The sequence below is a fragment of the Diutina rugosa genome, assembly GCF_008704595.1.
Source record: "Diutina rugosa strain CBS 613 chromosome Unknown scaffold67_size52325, whole genome shotgun sequence".
NCBI classification, from domain to species: domain Eukaryota; kingdom Fungi; phylum Ascomycota; class Pichiomycetes; order Serinales; family Debaryomycetaceae; genus Diutina; species Diutina rugosa.
Genome location: NW_022995150.1, coordinates 33,772 through 52,336, shown reverse-complemented (window position 1 = coordinate 52,336; position 18,565 = coordinate 33,772). Strand labels below are relative to the sequence as shown.

At 48.1% G+C, this 18,565-nt stretch overlaps 10 protein-coding genes across 10 annotated transcripts; 5 read left to right on the top strand and 5 right to left on the bottom strand. All coding sequences in view use genetic code 12, as the record gives it.

Moving 5' to 3' along the window:
• Positions 1-101: 101 nt before the first annotated feature.
• DIURU_003118 (uncharacterized protein) lies at positions 102-1,439 on the top strand (the record flags this gene model as incomplete). Its single annotated transcript, XM_034155845.1, has 1 exon — positions 102-1,439. One exon carries the CDS (start codon positions 102-104, stop codon positions 1,437-1,439), a length of 1,338 nt encoding a protein of 445 aa, XP_034012109.1.
• A 39-nt stretch (positions 1,440-1,478) lies between these two features.
• Positions 1,479-2,339, bottom strand: IPL1 (aurora kinase; the record flags this gene model as incomplete). The annotated part of the gene is made up of 1 exon (XM_034155844.1): positions 1,479-2,339. The coding sequence occupies one exon, from the start codon at positions 2,337-2,339 to the stop codon at positions 1,479-1,481; it is 861 nt and encodes a 286-aa protein (XP_034012108.1).
• Positions 2,340-3,908: 1,569 nt separating this feature from the next.
• On the top strand, positions 3,909-4,475 carry DIURU_003116 (uncharacterized protein; the record flags this gene model as incomplete). Its single annotated transcript, XM_034155843.1, has 1 exon — positions 3,909-4,475. One exon carries the CDS (start codon positions 3,909-3,911, stop codon positions 4,473-4,475), a length of 567 nt encoding a protein of 188 aa, XP_034012107.1.
• Positions 4,476-5,200: 725 nt separating this feature from the next.
• Positions 5,201-6,397, top strand: HRR25 (serine/threonine protein kinase; the record flags this gene model as incomplete). Its single annotated transcript, XM_034155842.1, has 1 exon — positions 5,201-6,397. One exon carries the CDS (start codon positions 5,201-5,203, stop codon positions 6,395-6,397), a length of 1,197 nt encoding a protein of 398 aa, XP_034012106.1.
• Positions 6,398-6,622: 225 nt separating this feature from the next.
• Positions 6,623-8,125, bottom strand: DIURU_003114 (pseudouridine synthase; the record flags this gene model as incomplete). Its single annotated transcript, XM_034155841.1, has 1 exon — positions 6,623-8,125. The coding sequence occupies one exon, from the start codon at positions 8,123-8,125 to the stop codon at positions 6,623-6,625; it is 1,503 nt and encodes a 500-aa protein (XP_034012105.1).
• A 182-nt stretch (positions 8,126-8,307) lies between these two features.
• On the top strand, positions 8,308-8,850 carry NIP7 (ribosome biosynthesis protein; the record flags this gene model as incomplete). Its single annotated transcript, XM_034155840.1, has 1 exon — positions 8,308-8,850. One exon carries the CDS (start codon positions 8,308-8,310, stop codon positions 8,848-8,850), a length of 543 nt encoding a protein of 180 aa, XP_034012104.1.
• Positions 8,851-10,709: 1,859 nt separating this feature from the next.
• Positions 10,710-11,342, bottom strand: VMA4 (H(+)-transporting V1 sector ATPase subunit E; the record flags this gene model as incomplete). Its single annotated transcript, XM_034155839.1, has 1 exon — positions 10,710-11,342. One exon carries the CDS (start codon positions 11,340-11,342, stop codon positions 10,710-10,712), a length of 633 nt encoding a protein of 210 aa, XP_034012103.1.
• Positions 11,343-12,843: 1,501 nt separating this feature from the next.
• On the top strand, positions 12,844-14,910 carry ECM22 (Ecm22p; the record flags this gene model as incomplete). The annotated part of the gene is made up of 1 exon (XM_034155838.1): positions 12,844-14,910. One exon carries the CDS (start codon positions 12,844-12,846, stop codon positions 14,908-14,910), a length of 2,067 nt encoding a protein of 688 aa, XP_034012102.1.
• Positions 14,911-15,023: 113 nt separating this feature from the next.
• PZF1 (Pzf1p) lies at positions 15,024-16,535 on the bottom strand (the record flags this gene model as incomplete). The annotated part of the gene is made up of 1 exon (XM_034155837.1): positions 15,024-16,535. The coding sequence occupies one exon, from the start codon at positions 16,533-16,535 to the stop codon at positions 15,024-15,026; it is 1,512 nt and encodes a 503-aa protein (XP_034012101.1).
• Positions 16,536-16,661: 126 nt separating this feature from the next.
• DIURU_003109 (uncharacterized protein) lies at positions 16,662-16,949 on the bottom strand (the record flags this gene model as incomplete). The annotated part of the gene is made up of 1 exon (XM_034155835.1): positions 16,662-16,949. One exon carries the CDS (start codon positions 16,947-16,949, stop codon positions 16,662-16,664), a length of 288 nt encoding a protein of 95 aa, XP_034012100.1.
• Between the last annotated feature and the right edge of the window lie 1,616 nt (positions 16,950-18,565).

Below are 18,565 nucleotides of genomic sequence, written 5' to 3'. Positions count from 1 at the left end.
ATGTTACCTAGAGAAGGACTTGAACCCTCATCAAATGCATATGAGGCATATGTTTTAACCGAGAAAAAATTTCCCCACAAACCACATCCACCGCTTCACATATGATACGGAACATGCACCTTGCCAGAATTGCGAGGCCGATGGCCAAGCGAATGATGAGTCTTTCCAGTTACAATGACAACTACGTACTGGTCCTTTTACAAGACAAGTTGGTGAAGTTTGAGAATGTTTTCCTTCGTGACGCTTGTACATCCCCAGAAAGCGTTGACCCATTCTCCCGCCAAAAACTGTTCTCCACGGCGGAAATTGTTGACGGACTCACCATTAAGGACACCCCTCAGGTCGTCAAGAATGCCAATGGCGAAGATGTGTTGCACATCACGTGGAACCAGCACGGCAACGACCACAAACTGGAATACCCCGAACTGTTCCTTGTCAAGTACAGCACCAAGGCTAACCGTCGAGCCGACAAATTCTTCGGATCTGAACAAATCCACTGGGACAACAAAGCCCTCAACAAAGGATTGGACGAGTTGAACTCGACTTATACCGACTACATGAATCCTGACTCCAAAGAGTTCAACAGAGTGGTCGACGTATTGAACAAATACGGTTTAGCATTCATCCATGATTGTCCTGAGCCTATCCACGAAGACATGACGGAGGAGAATACCAAAGACTGGCCTGTAGCTCACTTAGCTGAGCGGTTCGGTTACATCAAGAAGACGTTCTACGGCACTCTCTTTGACGTGAAGAACAAAAAAGAGGCCGAAAACATTGCATACACCAAGGTTTTTTTACCCTTACACATGGATTTGTTGTATTACGAACTGCCCCCTGGCCTTCAACTTTTACACGCCCTTAAGAATTCGACATTGGGAGGGGAAAACATCTTCTGCGATTCATACCTTGCAGCTCAGCATATCAGAGATACTGACCCTAATGCCTTCTATGCCTTAACTCAAGTTCCCATCTCTTATCACTACGATAACAATGGCGAATACTATTACTTTGAACGCCCTTTGATTGTTGAGGAGGAAGGTTACCTTGAATCCAAAACTTACAGACCCAAGATCAAGGAAGTCAATTACGCTCCACCTTTCCAAGGGCCATTTGAGACGGGCATCAGCGAAATCTTAGCTCGCGGTAACAACCAGGAAGTTGGCTCGGGGTCAAACCACGCCCTGGCATCCCATTATTTATTGAAAGACTTTTTAAGGGGCTACAAAATGTTTGAGGATTTCGTGAATGATCCGATAAACAACTACCAAATCAAGTTACCTGAGGGCACAACTGTCATCTTTGATAACCGCCGGGTTCTCCACTCTAGAAATGAGTTTTCTGACGAAAACGGCGGCGACAGATGGTTAATGGGTGCTTACTGTGACGGCGATTCGTTCAGACTGAAATTAAGAATTGCTAAGCGCCAGCTCAAGTAAGTAGTGAGATATAAATTAATGCTATAATTCGGTTAAAACCTATGAACCAGCCATAGGCCGAGGCCACTTGGGGCGATGCTTGTAAATCCAAGGGTGCCGTAACACCTGCGCGAGAGAAAGACGCCGGCGGGGGTCTTTCTGACACAATTGGGTAATTAGATCGATGGCGTCACGATCCATCAGAGGTGGAAAACGAAAGTCAACGCGAACAATACGTTTGTAGGTAATATCTCGATTGACATTTTCGAAAGGAGGTTTGCCAGTAAGAAGCTCATAACATAGGACGCCTAACGCCCAAAGATCAACTTGATAGTTATGGTCCTTTTTCTCCACCATTTCCGGAGGAAGGTAATCAAGCGTGCCACATATAGTATGTCGACGATTATCAGCCTTGGCACGAACCAGCCATCCAAAGTCACTAAGCTTGATGATATGATTTTCGTCTCGGAGTAGATTTTCTGGTTTGATATCGCGATGAATTATCCCTTTCCCATGCAAATATTTGAGTGCCTTGGTGACTTGGAAGATGTAATAACTAGCAAGAACATCGGGAAAGCGTTTTGCTGCTCGCAAATGGTGATACAACTCACCATCGACGGCGTATTCGACGATCAAGTAGACATTATCTCGATCATAAAAGTAACCGTAAAGACGCGAGATGTTGATGTGATAGAGCTGTAGCTGGATGGTGATCTCTCGACCCAAGTTCTTCTCGAGCTGCATCTCGACAAGCTCACGCTTCTTCATCACTTTCAACGCGACGATGTATCCCAGCTCTCGATGCCTGGCGCAGTAAACCAGGCCAAGCTTGCCTCTTCCAAGGGCACGACCAATCTCAAAATCATTTATGCTGAGATCTGTCGTGTACCTTGGGGGCTCGGAGTCCTCTTGAACCACCATGGTTGTGTAGTGCTCTGTAGTTTACCGATTCGGTTACACAATCAGACTCTGAGGCAGTTATATACAGGATTATACACGCGTGATTCAGCAGCGACAGCCGTCCGAAGGAAGTTACCTTCACGTTCGTTTGACATCGGCAAAACGTTGAATGTATGATGTTTAGTATCGTGGATTAACGTCTTCGGAATCTTTGATACCTCCGAAACCGAAAAGAAAGCACTTCACGGTGAGAAACTCGATCAGTTGATATCACAGAGATGATATATTTAGATGTGTATGATTATCATTGCTTTCATGGTGTCTTCAAGTCTCCGACGCATCTACCTGTTTAGTACGTACACTTTTTCCATCATGGGTGAGCGGTTTTTTTCTACCCCTATTCTATCACCGGCATATATATGTAGAAGTGGTGCCCGACGAGAGTTCAAGAATGGGAGTGAACACAGTTACTTAACCTTGGCCATACGGCACCCCCTAAAGATCCTAAGCATATCATACGATGATTCCAACCCACTGGGACTGACCATCACTTTCAAGTCATTTATTTGGTGGACTTTCTAATCGGTCTGATCGATGACAAAGCGAACCATGGGGACGCGCTGTGTGATTGAGTGCGCAATTAGCCATGATCGTATTAATTGCTTCATGGGATTCAAGCTTTGAATCTGACCACTCAGTTGGCTCTTGCTTGGGCTCGCGCAGACGTCCCCATGTCCAATAAAACGACACGCTGTGTATATACAGTGAGGCGGAGCTTGAAACGCGGTATTGTGACGTATTGTTTGTCGCGGAGGTTACTGGTTGTTGCCATTTCCACATGAGGAATTATACTTTGTCGTTATCGTGTATTTGATTAACTTGGGGCACAAATGTGGATTGGCGGTGTTTGCTCCATTTACGGGCGGCCAGTCATGACCTTCGATGCCAATTGCGTCGCCATGATGACCAGCATGTTTCGGTCTGTCACGCTGTTGTCACGCGCAGTTTTACTGCGGACGCACGGCTATTTCTCAGCCATCGGGGGGGCGCCTCGGTGTGCACACGATATCCTAATATTTTAATCGTCGACGGGGAAACGACATCTTGTGACCTTTTGCATTAGATAAGGAAGACGCCGAGAGCCACATGGGAGAGAAGCCATGTCCATGAGGGTGACACACACACCACATACTGCCGTTTTAATTGTGGGCTGATCTAGGCGGCGATGTGGGCGAGGTAACCGCGGTCGGTGGGATGAAGACATCGCGCAGGGCTCATACCCAACATACTCGAGGCCGAGCACCCCCAAAATGGGCGGTGTCGTGTCTTTAAGGTCAGACATAACGATGGCCAGCAAATATGTTCCGGTGGGATAAGAATACTCTCCGTTCATCGGATGCCATTGTTGCCTTGAAAAGACATGGAGCCGCAGAGTCTCATAGTGTATTTATTGTTTCATTATTTTTTTTGGTCTGCCTCCGCGTAGACGACAATTTACACACGGCTGCGCGCTAAATTAGGTGGTGACCTTACCCAGTATAAAAAGGACACTGCATCCCCGAGTTTGCGAGTTCGAATTGAATAACAACAATGGGTCTCGACAAATACAAGGAAAAAGCTAAGCGCCTCTCGAGAGCCTTCTCGTCGAAGGAAAACCTCGAGAAGGATGACAAGGTTGACATTGACGCTGTGGCTGCTGACGCCACCGCTAAGAAGTCTGAGGAACTTGCCGCCGCCGATGCCACCGAACAGACCACCGATGCCGTTGCCGACGCTACCGCCGACGTCCCCGAAGCCACTGAAGCTGCGGCCCCCGTTGCCGAAGCTGATGTTGTTGAAGCTTCGAAGAAAGACGACATTCCTGAACCTACCGTCGATGCCGAAGCCAAGGGTGAAGAAGTCACAGACATCAAGAAGGATGTGGCTGAAGAAGCTGCTCCTGCTGCCGCTGCCACCGAAGCGCCCGCCACCGAAGCTAAGGCTGCCACCGAAACCGCGCCCATTGAAAAGGTCGAGAAGGTTATCGCCGAAAAGACTGCCGAGGCTAAGGAAGCTGCTGTGAAGACTGCCAAGGAATCGAAGTCTAATTTGTTCAAGAAGCTTTTGGGCAAGTTCAAGTCGAGCTCGTCGACCACTGCCACTCCTGCCAAGAACTAAGAGTCGGCATTCGGTTTTGACACGAAACGTGTACGGATTTGTTTATGGAAATCGGATTTCAAAGAATACCTTAATAATTAATGTTTGCTATTATTTACTTGTTTTTGTAGGATCACAATTGTGTAAGGTCTACCATATTCAGCTGTTATTAGACGCGGCACTGCGTCAGTGGTTTTTTCCTCTAACGTGCAAGAACGATCGCGGCTTGCAGTGACCCTGGTTTCAGCACTACTAAATGGTGGGTAACAATTGGTGATTCGGCGCCGACACCGTGATACAGCTCGCAATGTACAACGGCAATTATTGTCCCGAGTAAATTGTCGACAGAGATCAGCTTTACTTGTGGTCATGACAGTGCGAGGCATAGCATCGCAATGTCGTCGTCACCGCATCTGTCGCAGAGTGTGGTAACGGTAATGAGCCGCGTGAAACGCGACAGCCATCTGCATCAGTGAGCGAGCGATTGTGGGCGAGACTTTTACCTTTCCCTTAAGCCACACTCAAACTAAATATCTCTTCGGAACTATCACTTGTTGCTTTTTTTAGATGACTTGCAGAGCAGCGGCGATTTTAGTCTTGCTTTTTGCGAGTTCATCGCACCACAGTGTACTTCCGCTACATAAGTCCCGCATTGTCGACTCGCCCGAAAAAACAAATTCTCAGCGGACAGCAAATCGTCGGCCTGACTTACGCCACTCCTTTCTCGTCCCACACCCATCATCAACATGGACTTGAGAGTCGGCAAGAAGTATCGCATTGGTCGGAAGATCGGTCTGGGATCGTTCGGCGACATTTATTTGGGCACCAACATCATTTCCGGCGAGGAAGTTGCGATCAAACTTGAAAATACAAAGGCTAAACACCCTCAGCTCGAATATGAAGCTAAAGTGTATAAGGCTCTTTCTGGAGGGGTCGGTATACCGTTCGTGCGTTGGTACGGCACTGAATGTGACTATAACGCTATGGTGATCGATTTGTTGGGTCCATCTTTGGAAGATTTATTCAACTATTGCAACCGCAAATTCACCTCCAAAACAGTTTTATTACTTGCTGATCAGCTCATTTGCCGTATTGAGTACATCCACTCCCGGTGCTTCATTCATCGAGATATCAAGCCTGACAATTTCTTGATGGGGATTGGCCGTCGGGGTTCTCAAGTGAACGTCATTGATTTTGGTTTAGCCAAAAAGTATCGAGATCCTCGAACCTATTTGCATATTCCCTATCGGGAAAACAAGAACTTAACGGGTACCGCTCGTTACGCACTGATCAATACTCACTTGGGTATTGAGCAACTGCGTCGTGATGACTTAGAGTCGTTAGGTTACGTTCTCATATACTTCTGCCGTGGTTCGTTGCCTTGGCAAGGCCTCAAGGCTGCTACGAAGCGTCAAAAGTATGACCGAATTATGGAAAAGAAGATGCTGACCCATAACCGAATCTTAACCAAGGGCTTGCCCAATGAGTTCTTGGAGTACATGGACTACATTAAGTCTCTTAGATTCGACGATAAGCCTGATTACCCTTACTTGCGCAAATTATTCCGTGATCTTTTCAAGAGAGAAAACTACCGTTACGACTACGTTTTTGACTGGACTTTGTATAAATTCCAACAAGAGAAGAAGAAGGGCGAAGGGGAGGATCAAAACCAACAACAACAACAACCCCAAATTCAAGCACCCCCAGGGCAACAACTGCAACAACCCTCTCAACCCCAATTACAGCAATCTCTGCAAACTCATCAGCAAGCTAATGCCGGTGCACCCGGTCCAGGGCAATATTCCTCGCAGTTGACTCCTCAACAACAGATGGCGCTTCAGAAGTCGCGGATGATGCTGAAGCAAATGGCATCTGGGCTGAGCCCGCTGTTGGCAAACCAGCAGCCTCAAGGTGGCGACGGAAAAAACTCCGCGTGGTTGTAATTGCATAGCGCTTCGGCCGTTCTCTAGTCCTAATGGTATGTCTCGTATGACCGAGTCCAGTGCCACGAGGCACATCCAAGTTGTGCATTTTCCTTTTTAGTATGTACTTTGAATCGTATGAAATTTCACGAGATGCAACAGCGGAACTTGAAGTTCACCGGCACAATTTTATGATAAATGTGTTTGTTAAAGAATGACAGCCAATGTACTTTTATCAGTATGTAATTACTCTTGCGGCTGCTCTTCCTCAGAAGCCGTCTCTTTCTTCGGCTGTTCTTCCTTAGAATCAGTCTCTTTCTTCGGCTGTTCTTCCTTAGAATCAGTCTCTTTCTTTGACTGTTCTTCCTGAATAGGTTCGTCAAACATCTTTCCCAAAAACTCGAAGACGTGGCCGATTTCACCTTCACCCAGTTCTCTCAAATTACTAGGCACCCCTTCAGTAGCATGGGCTTTGAACGAGTCAATAAAGCCAAAGAAACCATAGAATACATTATCGCGAGCTTCTTCGGCGTAGATTTTGTCGTAGATGTACTTCATCTTGAAGGCATCCATCTTTTCGGAGAACTCAGTGAAGTCGATCGCCTTGTGATTGTTCTTCTCCAACATTTTGTTGTAGGTGGTGTAAACAGGATTCTCTAACAACAACCCGAGAGCAGGGGCCTTAGGAATGTTGATCTTGTTAGGGCCATAGAATTGCTTGATACGCTCAACAGGGCACCCAGTTCTCACAACGAGGCAGGCCATGGCGATCATCTTACGAATTTGATGTAACATGAACAGCTGACCATGAAGCTTCACCAGCACCCATTCAGTTCCCTCAATCACAAAGGGTTCCAGCACCAGAGTCTCCATGATGTAACGCCTCAGAGCTGGGTCCTTAAACGACTTGCCAACTGTGAAGTTATGGAAGTTGTTGGAGCCAACGTATTGCTCCATCGCTTCACGGAAACGTTGCAATCTTTCTTTCAGAATGCGATAAGCACGACGACGAGTATTTTCGACGTTTTTTATCAGTCTGATGAACTGCCCTTCTTCGGTGATCTGACCCTCGGAATCGTAAGTCTTGATCGACTCTCCAGCTTTTTGCTTAGCTAACAACTCTTCCAATTGTTGTTCGGTAACACCAGTAGCCAAGACCTCTTGACGAGTTTCGTCCCACCACTTGGAACCTTCTTCATCCACCAAAAGAGTACCAGGGTGTTCCGTTTGCTTTTCCTCAATCAAATCGGCCAAAGCTGAGTGGGGCTTGGGCGGCAACAACGAGTAAGTAGGCAATAAGTACTCGTAAATTCTCAGCGAGCACATCTTACGGCAGTCAAACAGCTTGGTAACCCGTTGAATGCCCCAAATGCGGATCTGATCAGGAAGTGCTTGGTTGATCTTTTCAATGATATCCTCATCTTCCACAATGAGTTTAGCCAGAATGACGTTGCCCGCAGCGTGGACGCCCTTGTCAGTCCGAGCAGCCCGCATGAAAGCGTTCTTCTTAATGTCGTCGGCGTTGTCCTTGGAAACAGCCCCAGCTTCAACAAAGGCGTTAAACAACTCACCTTCGATGGTCTTGACATTGGGATCGTTCTGAATTTGCATACCATTGTAGCCAGTACCACAGTAACCAATCATCACTGCCACCTTTCTCTTGGGACGTCTTTCCAGCTTAGCCACGGGATTGCCATTTTCATCGACTCTGGGAGTGAATTCACTGGTGATGTTAGTAATCGGTGTCATAATCAGGCCATAGCGATGGGATAATACCTACGTACGTAACCCGATGAGTTCTTTCCTCCCTCTTAGACCGCTTGCCTTCGCTCGTCTTGCCATCCGAAGTACGCTTGGGGGTCTCATTGCCCGAGTCGTTAGGTGAAGTCATCGCGATGAGGTTGGTGCACAAAAAATCTTTGGCTATCGCAATGAGACCGTTGACTGAAGAAGAAACCAAGGTAGTATTCGAGAAGTTGGCGAACTACATTGGGCGGAATATTACCTTCCTCATTGACAACCCGGTGCCCCACGTTTTCCGGTTGCAAAAAGATCGGGTTTACTATGTTAGTGAAGAAGTAGCTCGATTCGCTACCTCGGTCGCTCGTCAAAACTTGATGCTGTTGGGGACTTGCTTTGGTAAGTTCACCAAGACGGGGAAGTTCAGATTGCACATCACAGCATTGCCATACTTGGCTCAATACGCCAAGTTTAAAATGTGGATCAAGCAAAATGGTGAGATGCCCTTCCTTTACGGCAACCACGTTCTCAAGGCTCACATCGGGAAGATGAGTGAAGATATCCCCGAACACGCTGGGGTCATCGTTTACTCGATGAATGATATCCCTCTTGGGTTTGGCGTCAGTGCTAAACTGACAACTGAGGCTCGCAATTTGCAACCCAACGCGATCGTTGCGTTCCGACAGGGCGATATTGGGGAGTACTTGAGAGAGGAAGACACTTTATTCACTTAATTGGGTTTATATATTAATGATTATGGGCGTTATCTGGGAACTTTTTCTGAACATACCACCCTCGCGATGTCATTCACCAACCACAATTGAAAGGACGACGTTTATCGAAAGGTGGCGTTCAAATTAAGTTGGCATGTACGAATTATCAAAGCGGTGACACTCATTTTAGTTCTCTTCATGACAATAAACCAATTGCATGCGTTCTTTGCATTAGCTGAAACCATGTCATTCTTGTTTAGCTAATATATCTTTGAAATCGAGTACTTGATGAAAAATCCCCAAGAACTAAAGTAACTCTTTCTACCTCGTTGGTTTTAAAGTCTCTCTCACTTGATTCTACTTCTGTTCTCGGTCTGTTCGGTTTATCTGCCAGCTTGTAGTATACCGGCCCAGCTCATTTCTAAATTGCAAAGATAAATCCAGTATGCTACAACTGTCAACGAAGCATTATTATACGTCACTGGCTTGAATTTTTAGAGATGATATGTGATCATCAAATCCTAGTGTCTGAGACACATTTAGCCCTCAATATGCCTTAGCAATACTTCAATTGCCTTTGGGAACATTGCTCCGATCATTAGACCCTTGAAAGAGCTTAGATTCTAAGTTGATATGAAGTTGTCGCAACGGAACTGATGTTTGATTGTAGGAATCATTTTAGTATTTCGAAATGTTTCAGTCGGAAGCCATTGCTGGATGAAGAACGCCAGACGAATGGGTTAACATAACAATGTCCCAGTATTCCAACGAGGTTTGGGGAGAATGTCTCTGTCAATGCTTACCGCCGCCCCAGATCTCAATGGGGGAATGCCATTTAGACTTTGCGCTTGAGACAGCAAGACTAAGCTTTGGTCTGGCCCCGGATTTGTACATGAAGGTGCATCACGCAAGGGGACGGTGTGCAAGTTTTTCGAGTGGACATGTATTAAACTATTTGAGACAGCAACGGCCCTGGAAAAGTGGAGTCGCCAGCGACATGGCCATCTTTATCGGTGCCGATAGCAACATAGTCTTTTGCAATTAGTGCAAGTAAACACAGGGTCGCCGCAGCGGCATCGACCATCATTGCATTGATAATGGTGACGAGAATGGCATCCACACGCGGGACATTTGAACGCAAGCAGAGTCGATGTCCTCATGATATACTTCCGAATCGACGATTGAGAGATTCTCCTCGATATATATACTTATCCATTGAAATGAGTCTGCCGACAGCGTAAACGAATGAGTTTTTCACCGTCAAGCAGCCCGGACTAAGCAGCGTCAACGTCTAATTCTTTTCCCGCAAGGGGTTCGCTGCCAAATTCAAAGAACAAAAGTCTCGTTGGGTTTAACTACAGCCTCATTTGGGTCGATGTGATCGCGCAGTATCGTAAGTATCTGTAGGCCAACAACGTCAAGTTAAGAGTCCTTAAAGTAAGATGAAGACCTTCAGTTTTCTATAATCAACACTATCATTGCTCAGGGACCATGGTATTTCTTGGGCGACGTGCGGTAAACGACATTCATAATTGAGGATATTGTTCCCGCTTTGCTATCAAATAGGCGCCTCAATTTACTGATACATCTCCAGGATGATATACCAAGCATAGCAGGCACAAACTTATAAGGTTTGCGGGAGACAGCATGAATTTACACTTACACCAACAACAAAACAGCGTTGAGACAAATAGGGAACGTATGCTTGAGCCCACCATCAAACGATACTTTTGACACTGAGCCTTTCATCTGACCACCATTTTTGTCGACTACGAAAGACGGTGACTGAAGCGCAGTCACGATGCACGAGCTGCGTAAATCACGCTATTTATTTTACTACAAACCGTCAAATTGGGAAGACAGCCGCCCCAGACGGCTGACTAGTCGAAGAACTTTCTAGTAGGCGAGGGTCCAAACAATTCGAGTCTGATCGCGGGTAAGGCTCCCTCGTTCAACAAGCTGAGCCGTTCTCTCAATGTGTTCGTCACCTCGATCGCACCATTACCGTTCACCACGATGCAGCCACCAATCTCTTTGTCCTCCAAACCTTCGGTGACGGTGATTTCAATGTCGTTATTCGTCTTCTCCTTGTAAACCTTAGCCGCCTCATCCTTGGCCTTATTGGCGACGTCCACGTCAGCTTTGGTCACTTTAACGGTAGCCTTAGGTTCTAATAAAGTGAGCGCACCTTCAGCAATTAACCCCGCCATCACCTTGGTATATTTGTCGGTATCTTTAGTGAACTTCTTAAGAGATTCGGCAGCCTCATCGAACAATTGCTCCAACACCTGCTCCTTGGCGTCTAAAACCTTCAACCGCGATTTGTTAGCGGCTGTAGACTTCTGAATTTGCTGGGCCAATGACGCTTTCTTGAGCTTTTGTTGGTAGATCTGGTCAATAGCTGCCAGCTCGCTTCGAACGATCAGCGCCTTTTCAATTTCGTATTCTTCATCAGCTTTGAGGCGGATTTCCTTGGCCTTCTCCTCCGCCTCCTTCTTGATGAACCCTTGCATCTTTGCAAGTTCAGACTTGACCTGAGAATCGTTAGTATAACGCTATCTTCGATAAATTGGGCCATTGGTAACGTACCTGTTCGTCGGATAAACTCATGGTGGATGGGTATGGTCTGGGTTGCGGATACCACGAAAATGAGTGCGTGGACGAACCTGGATGGTAGCGCGCACAACGATGGCAGTGGTAGTCGCCACTCGCATGTAGTATACACGGGTCTCAGGTGGAGTATGGCGGTACCTTCATAAATTACCCCGCCTCCTCCGAAATGGAAAATCAGCCCATGAGTAAATATCGGCTATTTTGCAAGTTGTCCCCAGACTTCGGCGTGCACGCACAACTCAAACCGCTCCGGATATATAGCCCATGCGTTTCCGGGGCTGTTTCAAGTTAGACTACTAACTCCAGTAATAGACATTCACGTTTCTTTATCCCGTATGTCCGACTAAATTATTAATACCCTCACATGCTACGAGACAACGCTCACAAAGGAAAGGGAGCGGATTGTCGGGCCGAACAATAGCCCGCCAGTACTCTGTACCTTGAAGGATTCAGCTAGTAGACGACCGCTGTTTCATAAGCGTACAAAATCTGGATTGCCAGGGGCCATCGGACTTCCAGCGGGGTTACGAAAACGTTTCTCCCAACGTGCTATTCTAAGCCTGGCGATCGGGTCCATCTCTACACCAGGGCTCAAACCCGGTTATCAGTCCCCGTTCGGATGACAGCGGAAGTGGATATAGCGGGAACTAATGAAAGTTGAAAATTCTTTTCTTCCCAGAGTTCTCTTTTCAACCACCATAAACAGGTTCCCTTGTTTCAATCCATACTATACCGAGACCAATACTATACCGAGACCAATACTCCACCTTCTGTGTGGTAACTATCGCCGAACGGGTATGCATAACGTCACGCCGCATGGTAGATAAACACTGTCATACCCGAGTACGCTCGGGTAATTCAAGACTGCCACCCGACGAGGTAGCGTGAGATATAAATTGGAAATTTTTCCCCTACTGAATACCACATCCATCATGTGTTCTCATTGTTCTTGTTCTACGGTTTGGCACGAACGAGTGCCTGGAGTGTGTGGGTGTGGGAGCAAGCAGCTCTACTACTGTGGCCACTGCCAAACGACCCATTGCGTTCGTGAGTACGTTCGGACGACATTTGGAACCTCGCTGCTGGTGGCATCGTCGACATCGACCTCCATTGTTTCAAGATGAGATGCCCGAGGATTGGTGCGGAGCCCTGCGCTCCACTCGGTGAGGGAATGGGTTACTGGTCGACTTTATTCACATAGCATGGTGCCTGGTGCACTCAATAATAAACACATAAGTTTCCATTTTTTAGAGGTGTAGTGTTGGCGGTTAAATATCTCCTAGTTAACCTGGGTAGGGTCCGAGTTGGACCGACGTTCCATAGGCCTCGCTTGACTGCAACAAGGGTTTTTCTCGTTATAATCGTGCGCGGCTGATCCCCCAACCACTCCCACCACCGACGATGAGTAAGCCTGTGCAGCGGAGGAGGAAGCACAAGAACTCGAAGATGGGGTGTGCCAACTGCAAAAAGCGAAAAGTGAAATGTCTGGAAGACCTACCTGAATGTCGCAACTGCGTCAAACACAAAGTGCGGTGTGGATATCTCGACTACACCGACGCCCAGAAGGCCGAGCTCAGGAACAGCAAGCTTACCCAGGAGTTTGAACTGTTGACCACCGTCCCCCTGAATGAATCAATCGCCTCGATGGATTCGGTGTGGTCACCTGATTCCCATAAACCCACCCCCGCATTCCCATTGTTACGCAAACGGCTTAGCCACGCTAACGAACATTTGAGATACCAGGTACACCACCACAATATCAAGCAGAATTTCGATAACTTGATGCCCCTGGCCACTAGTGTGGATATGACGTACCCGGTGTACACTATAGACGAACACGCGAACCAAGAGACTACTCAAAGCCCACCGATAGAAGCACAGCCCCGATCATTCAAACTCCTTAATGGGGTACAACAAGTGGCCACGTTCAAAGTGCAGAATAATCCGTACAGTCGCAAGTTTTATGTTAACAAATTTGATGAGGACGTCGCGGCCTACTCTCGATCCATTGCCACAGGCACAAACTCCATATTCGATGTGCGTTACCTATATTTCCTGTGGCTTCTGCTGTTCACAAATCGTGCATACTCGAGCCAGCTTTACTTTTCATGTCTCTTGAACTTGACCATTAATTACTTGATTTGTAACCTGTTTACGAGCAGCATCAAATACCGCGAAGCTATTGCCAATTCTGCACTCGAAAATAATCAGCATTACTTGGACCAGACAAAGACGAAGGACGTTATTATCATGAGACTGATTGAACACTACGCAAACATCATCAAACGACTACGTTTGCTATTGAACGAGCGCCAACATCCAGATTCGGCAGCCCAAGTTTCATTCGTGTTATCAGTGATGTCGGTGTATGATCCCGAGGCAACATTGCATTCCTTGAATTGTTTCAGAGATGGTTTGTTTTCAATCTTGACTTACCATTTTAACCGAAGTGCCGCCACCAAAGAAGAACTTTTCTTTATCCCGCTCCACCTTCAGTTAATGAAAAACTCAATGAAACTGGTCTACTTCCCTGCTACACTGATACTGACGCTCCACGAATTCCTACACTTTCTCAGGCACTTTGTATCGCTAGTCGAGCCTTACTTGACTCGTCCCCAGGAAACCACTGACGACGCTAGTCAGGAGGAAAACAAAGATTGCGGATATGCCTTTATTCATCTCAAACTTTTGGACTTGCTCGAATTTGTTACGGATGTCGTTGAGATTCACTATGATGAGATTAACGACAACTTAGACGACATGCAGACCCAACAAGAGACACTATTCCGAATGATGTATAAATGGGTGAGATTTTTCCCCTCCCAATTGCTTCGGTTGCACAGAGGTCGTCTGCCCCTTTTCACGCTCACATATTTATTTTATCAGACGGCGAAGATCAAACTCTTTGCATTGTTTCCGCAAGTCAAGTTCTTCTTCTTAAGAGACTTTGCACTGCCAATCATGCTCGATGTCTTTATCATCCCTCCCAAAGAATTCCATGAGGTCTGGAATCATCATCTCGAGTTAACTAGATTTGATCTGATACTGAGTCAAGAGTACTCCACAAACATTGCACCCCAAATTAAGTTTACTGCCGCATACCTCATTCGATGCATCCAATATTACCAAGATCGCCTCAAATTATTGTACAAATTGGTTTTAGAGCTGGCTCTGACCTTCCCCATTGAAAATGTTAGGAAGTGGCGGGATGCCATCACCGATGTTGCCGCGCAGCGCCAATTCTTCAGTGACAACACTGGTCTACGTGAACGCAGCATTCGGTTCTTCAGCGAAGCACACATTCGTCAAGAGAACTATCCTTTGGTGTATGGCGAGCAAGAGATTTACATGTTTGAAGACGACGATCAGGCACCTGATCTTCCTGAAGACTTCTTCTTCAACGTTAATGTTGATTATTCTACACTTCAAGCAAACGGGTTATTACGTGAGGACTGGTCTCCTTTTTAGAACATATAACTCTATAAATACGCATTACATTATCACTCTAGTGACACATGAGTTTCAAACCCAATATATGGCAAATAGTTAAAATGGAACATGAAAAATTTCACCTGCCATCTCTAATTACCCTCTATCTCTTCAACCTTGATGATGATTGGAGAGTCTCCACCGCTAGAATGGTCATCATCTTCTGGGGGAACCGAGCTTGTAACCGAGCCTGCGGTCATTTGTTTGAGCTCATTATCGATCATTGCGTCAAGCTCGGCATCCTCCTCATCACTCTCACAAGCGGATTCCTGATCAACGGAAGACTCAATCTTGAAACGTTTAGTTGAAGATCCAGATTCAGAACCGGAGAAGTTGACAGCACCATTCCTTCGTTTGCCTCGCGGTGCCGCAACGACATCATCATCATCGTCTTCACTGCCATCGTCGTGATCACCATTAGTGCTGACACCGGCGTTGCTAGAATCATCGAAGTCGTCATCATCGGACGAGTCTCCACCAATATCAGCATCCAAGTTACCGTTTTCCTCTAGTTCTTTTTCTTTTGCAGCCCGTTCTTCAGCCTCCAATCCTTCCAAAAACGCGTTAATCTTAATTAATTGCTCCTCATGCCATAAGACATGACGTCTAAGATCGTATTCACGAGCAAACGTACGATCACATTTAGGACGAGGACAGAAGTACCGATGGCTGATATAATTATCAGTCATAAATCTCTTCAAGTCAGTCTTTCCCACGGTATTATTAAACTTCAGAAGCGATCGATCCGATCTCACCGAGCCAGTAGGCGGAGTAGATGCCTCGCTATCGTAAGTGCGTTCAGGAAGACCCGATATGGTAGACTCACTCAAGAGCGCCTGAAGTCTCACCTTCTCCTTGGGTTTGAGAAGCTCTTCAGGGATATTACCATCATGAACGTCATCGTAGTGATCGATGAGATGAGCTTTCTTTGGATACTCGGCGACGCAATAATTACATTTCCAAAGTTTAATCGAGTCGTCACCATGACAAAGCATATGGTTGTCGAGCCCACGTTGACCGACACACCCACGGCCACAAATGGGACAAATCAATTTAGGATGATCATCTTTGACATGGAGTTGGAGGGCCGACCATGTCTGTAGTGTTTTGAAACAACCGGGGTGGTCGCACTGGTAGGTAGGGTGTTCGCCATGGTATTTTTGTTGGTGAGCCGTGAGACGGTTTGGCCGGGAAAACTGCTTGCCACAGTCCTTACACTGTAGCGGTTTTTCGTGTTCCCGACGGATATGGTGGCGCATCAGTTGATGCTTGTAGAACGTCTCTTCGCAATGAGGGCATTGAAACGACTTGGTGTGGGTGACCTCGTGACGCTTTAAATGCTGAGCTGAGTTTACCCCTTTGCCACACACCTTACATTTGAACGGTTTTTCTTCCTCGGATGAGTGGGAGACGAGATGGGCCGTCAAGTGGGATTTGCGAAGAAACAGCTTATCACACTGAGTGCATTGGAACGGGCGCTCGCCGGTGTGGGAACGCTGATGCTGTTCGAGGAGACACGGTCGGTTGTAGGTCTTGGTACACTTGTCACAGTGATACACCGGACGGGACGGTTGTTTTTTCACCAGCGGGCTCGAGGAAACCATCGAGTGATCATACAGAGGTTTGATTAGTGATGCGGCGCGCCAACACTACGATATTTCGATGAGGGGGAGAGACGTGGATACCCCACACGCAATACAACACGCTAGACATGCATTAGACAATAAATACTACTCGACGTCAGTGTCGGCGCCCTCGGTTTCGACGTCGAAGCCTGAGGCGGGCGAGTCAGCGTCGTCGTCGTCGTCGTCGACCAACTCCTGCAACACCTGGATGCGAAGGGAAAGAAGGTAGCTGAACGCCCGGTAGTCGACGGCGTCGTCGTCGGCGACCTGGCGGACGATGTTTTCGGGGACGTCGTGCCACCCGATCTGCTGGAGGATGAGGACGGTGTCGGCGACGGAGACCGTGCCGAACTGGTTGAACCTCAGGACAAACTCGGCGAACGCCGTTTCCATCGGATCCACTGCCCGCTTCAAAGGAGGTGTGGAAGGGGATGAAGGCTCGCTGGGGGCGTCAGGGCCATGGCGGGGTTGTGCGGTCACCGTAATTGCACAACTGGGGGCGGAAACGTCGTCGTCGCAAGCGCTGGCAGTGGCGCCGTTTTTAAACTGGCTGCCAATGCCAGGGTTCGTATTTTGTTGGGTCAGAAAACTTAACGGCTGGCCGGGTGCGGAGGGGCAGGCAGGCCGGGTCGAGAACGCGGTCGGGGGTGTGGGGACAAAGCGATCGCGTCGAGGGGGTTAGCGAGCGTGGCTGGCGACAGATATTTACGGTGGTGGTTGATCCCTGACGGTGGCTTGCCGATTGCGAGCCCGCCGACACGCTAATCACACTTGTCTGTGATAATCGGACCTTGGCCGCCGGGGGCGGAGATCCATCACCAGGTGGTGCTCGATCGTAACCGACAAGGAGCATTGCGGTGGCGTCAGCACCCCTCGCGGCAGCAGCCTACCGTAAACGAGCAAAAAAGCACCGCTGCAGACGTCCACAAAGATGTTGGGCCCCGGCGCCAGCCGCCCCCATCGCTTCACTAATCTAAGCGTATGGTTGTCAGCCGCCGGGTGGGTACTTAGGCCTGTGCGCCATTTTGCATCCGATAACCAATTTAGGAAGGCATAGTGAGGGCGTCATCCATCTCGACGTACTTTGGTCGCTCGCGAATCCCCTGTCGATCTAAAAAACCAGGCGTGTGGCCATCACCTAGACGTCGAAGTCCGCCACCGCCCTTGCGATTAGCCTTATCTCTTCGCTGGCTGAGTGGGCTCAGGGGGGGCTTGGCACAGTAGGCTGGTTGTCGCACCGTTGCTCGCTCGCACGGGCTCCGCCTCCGGTGGGAGAGGGGGTGAGACAAATGACTAATAGTGGCTGTCAACGAATGACGGTGGCGACTTCTAGTGGCCTGATCACTGTAATTACCTGTAAGCCGAGTCAATTGCCGGCAGTGAATGTCTCGGCAGAGCTGCCGCGGGGCTAAAATAGCGCCTTCCGGCGTAAATGGCGCCGACACCCGCTGGCGTCATTGCTGTGGCCTATCTGCACTCTACCGTCTTCGGCGAGCGCTGAACCTCACCATCACTGAGACTCGAAAGTTATACGCCACTCACCATGGGGATCAACAATCCAGTGCCGCGGAGTCTCAGAAGCGAGTCGAAGTAAGTCAATTGCCCTAGCGTGCGCTGCGTGAAGCTGACGACTAACCATTCTCTAGAAAAGCCGCCCAGGTGCTTTCGAGCTTTATCAAACCCAACACCGTCGCCGGGCCCGACCAGGTGATCCCTCCCCGTATCCTTAAGAACGCCCAGGGACTTGCCATCATCACCGTGTTGAAGGCAGGGTTCCTTTTCTCCGGGAGAGCCGGGTCTGGTGTCATCGTCGCCCGTCTCCCCGATGGGACGTGGTCAGGCCCGCTGGCGATCGTCACCGCCGGCGCTGGGGCAGGGGGGCAGATCGGGGCCGAGCTCACCGACTTTGTGTTTATCCTTAACACCAGAGAGGCGGTGGAAACGTTTGCCCAGGCGGGGTCGGTGACCCTTGGGACCAATGTGTCGGTAGCGGCGGGGCCGTTGGGGCG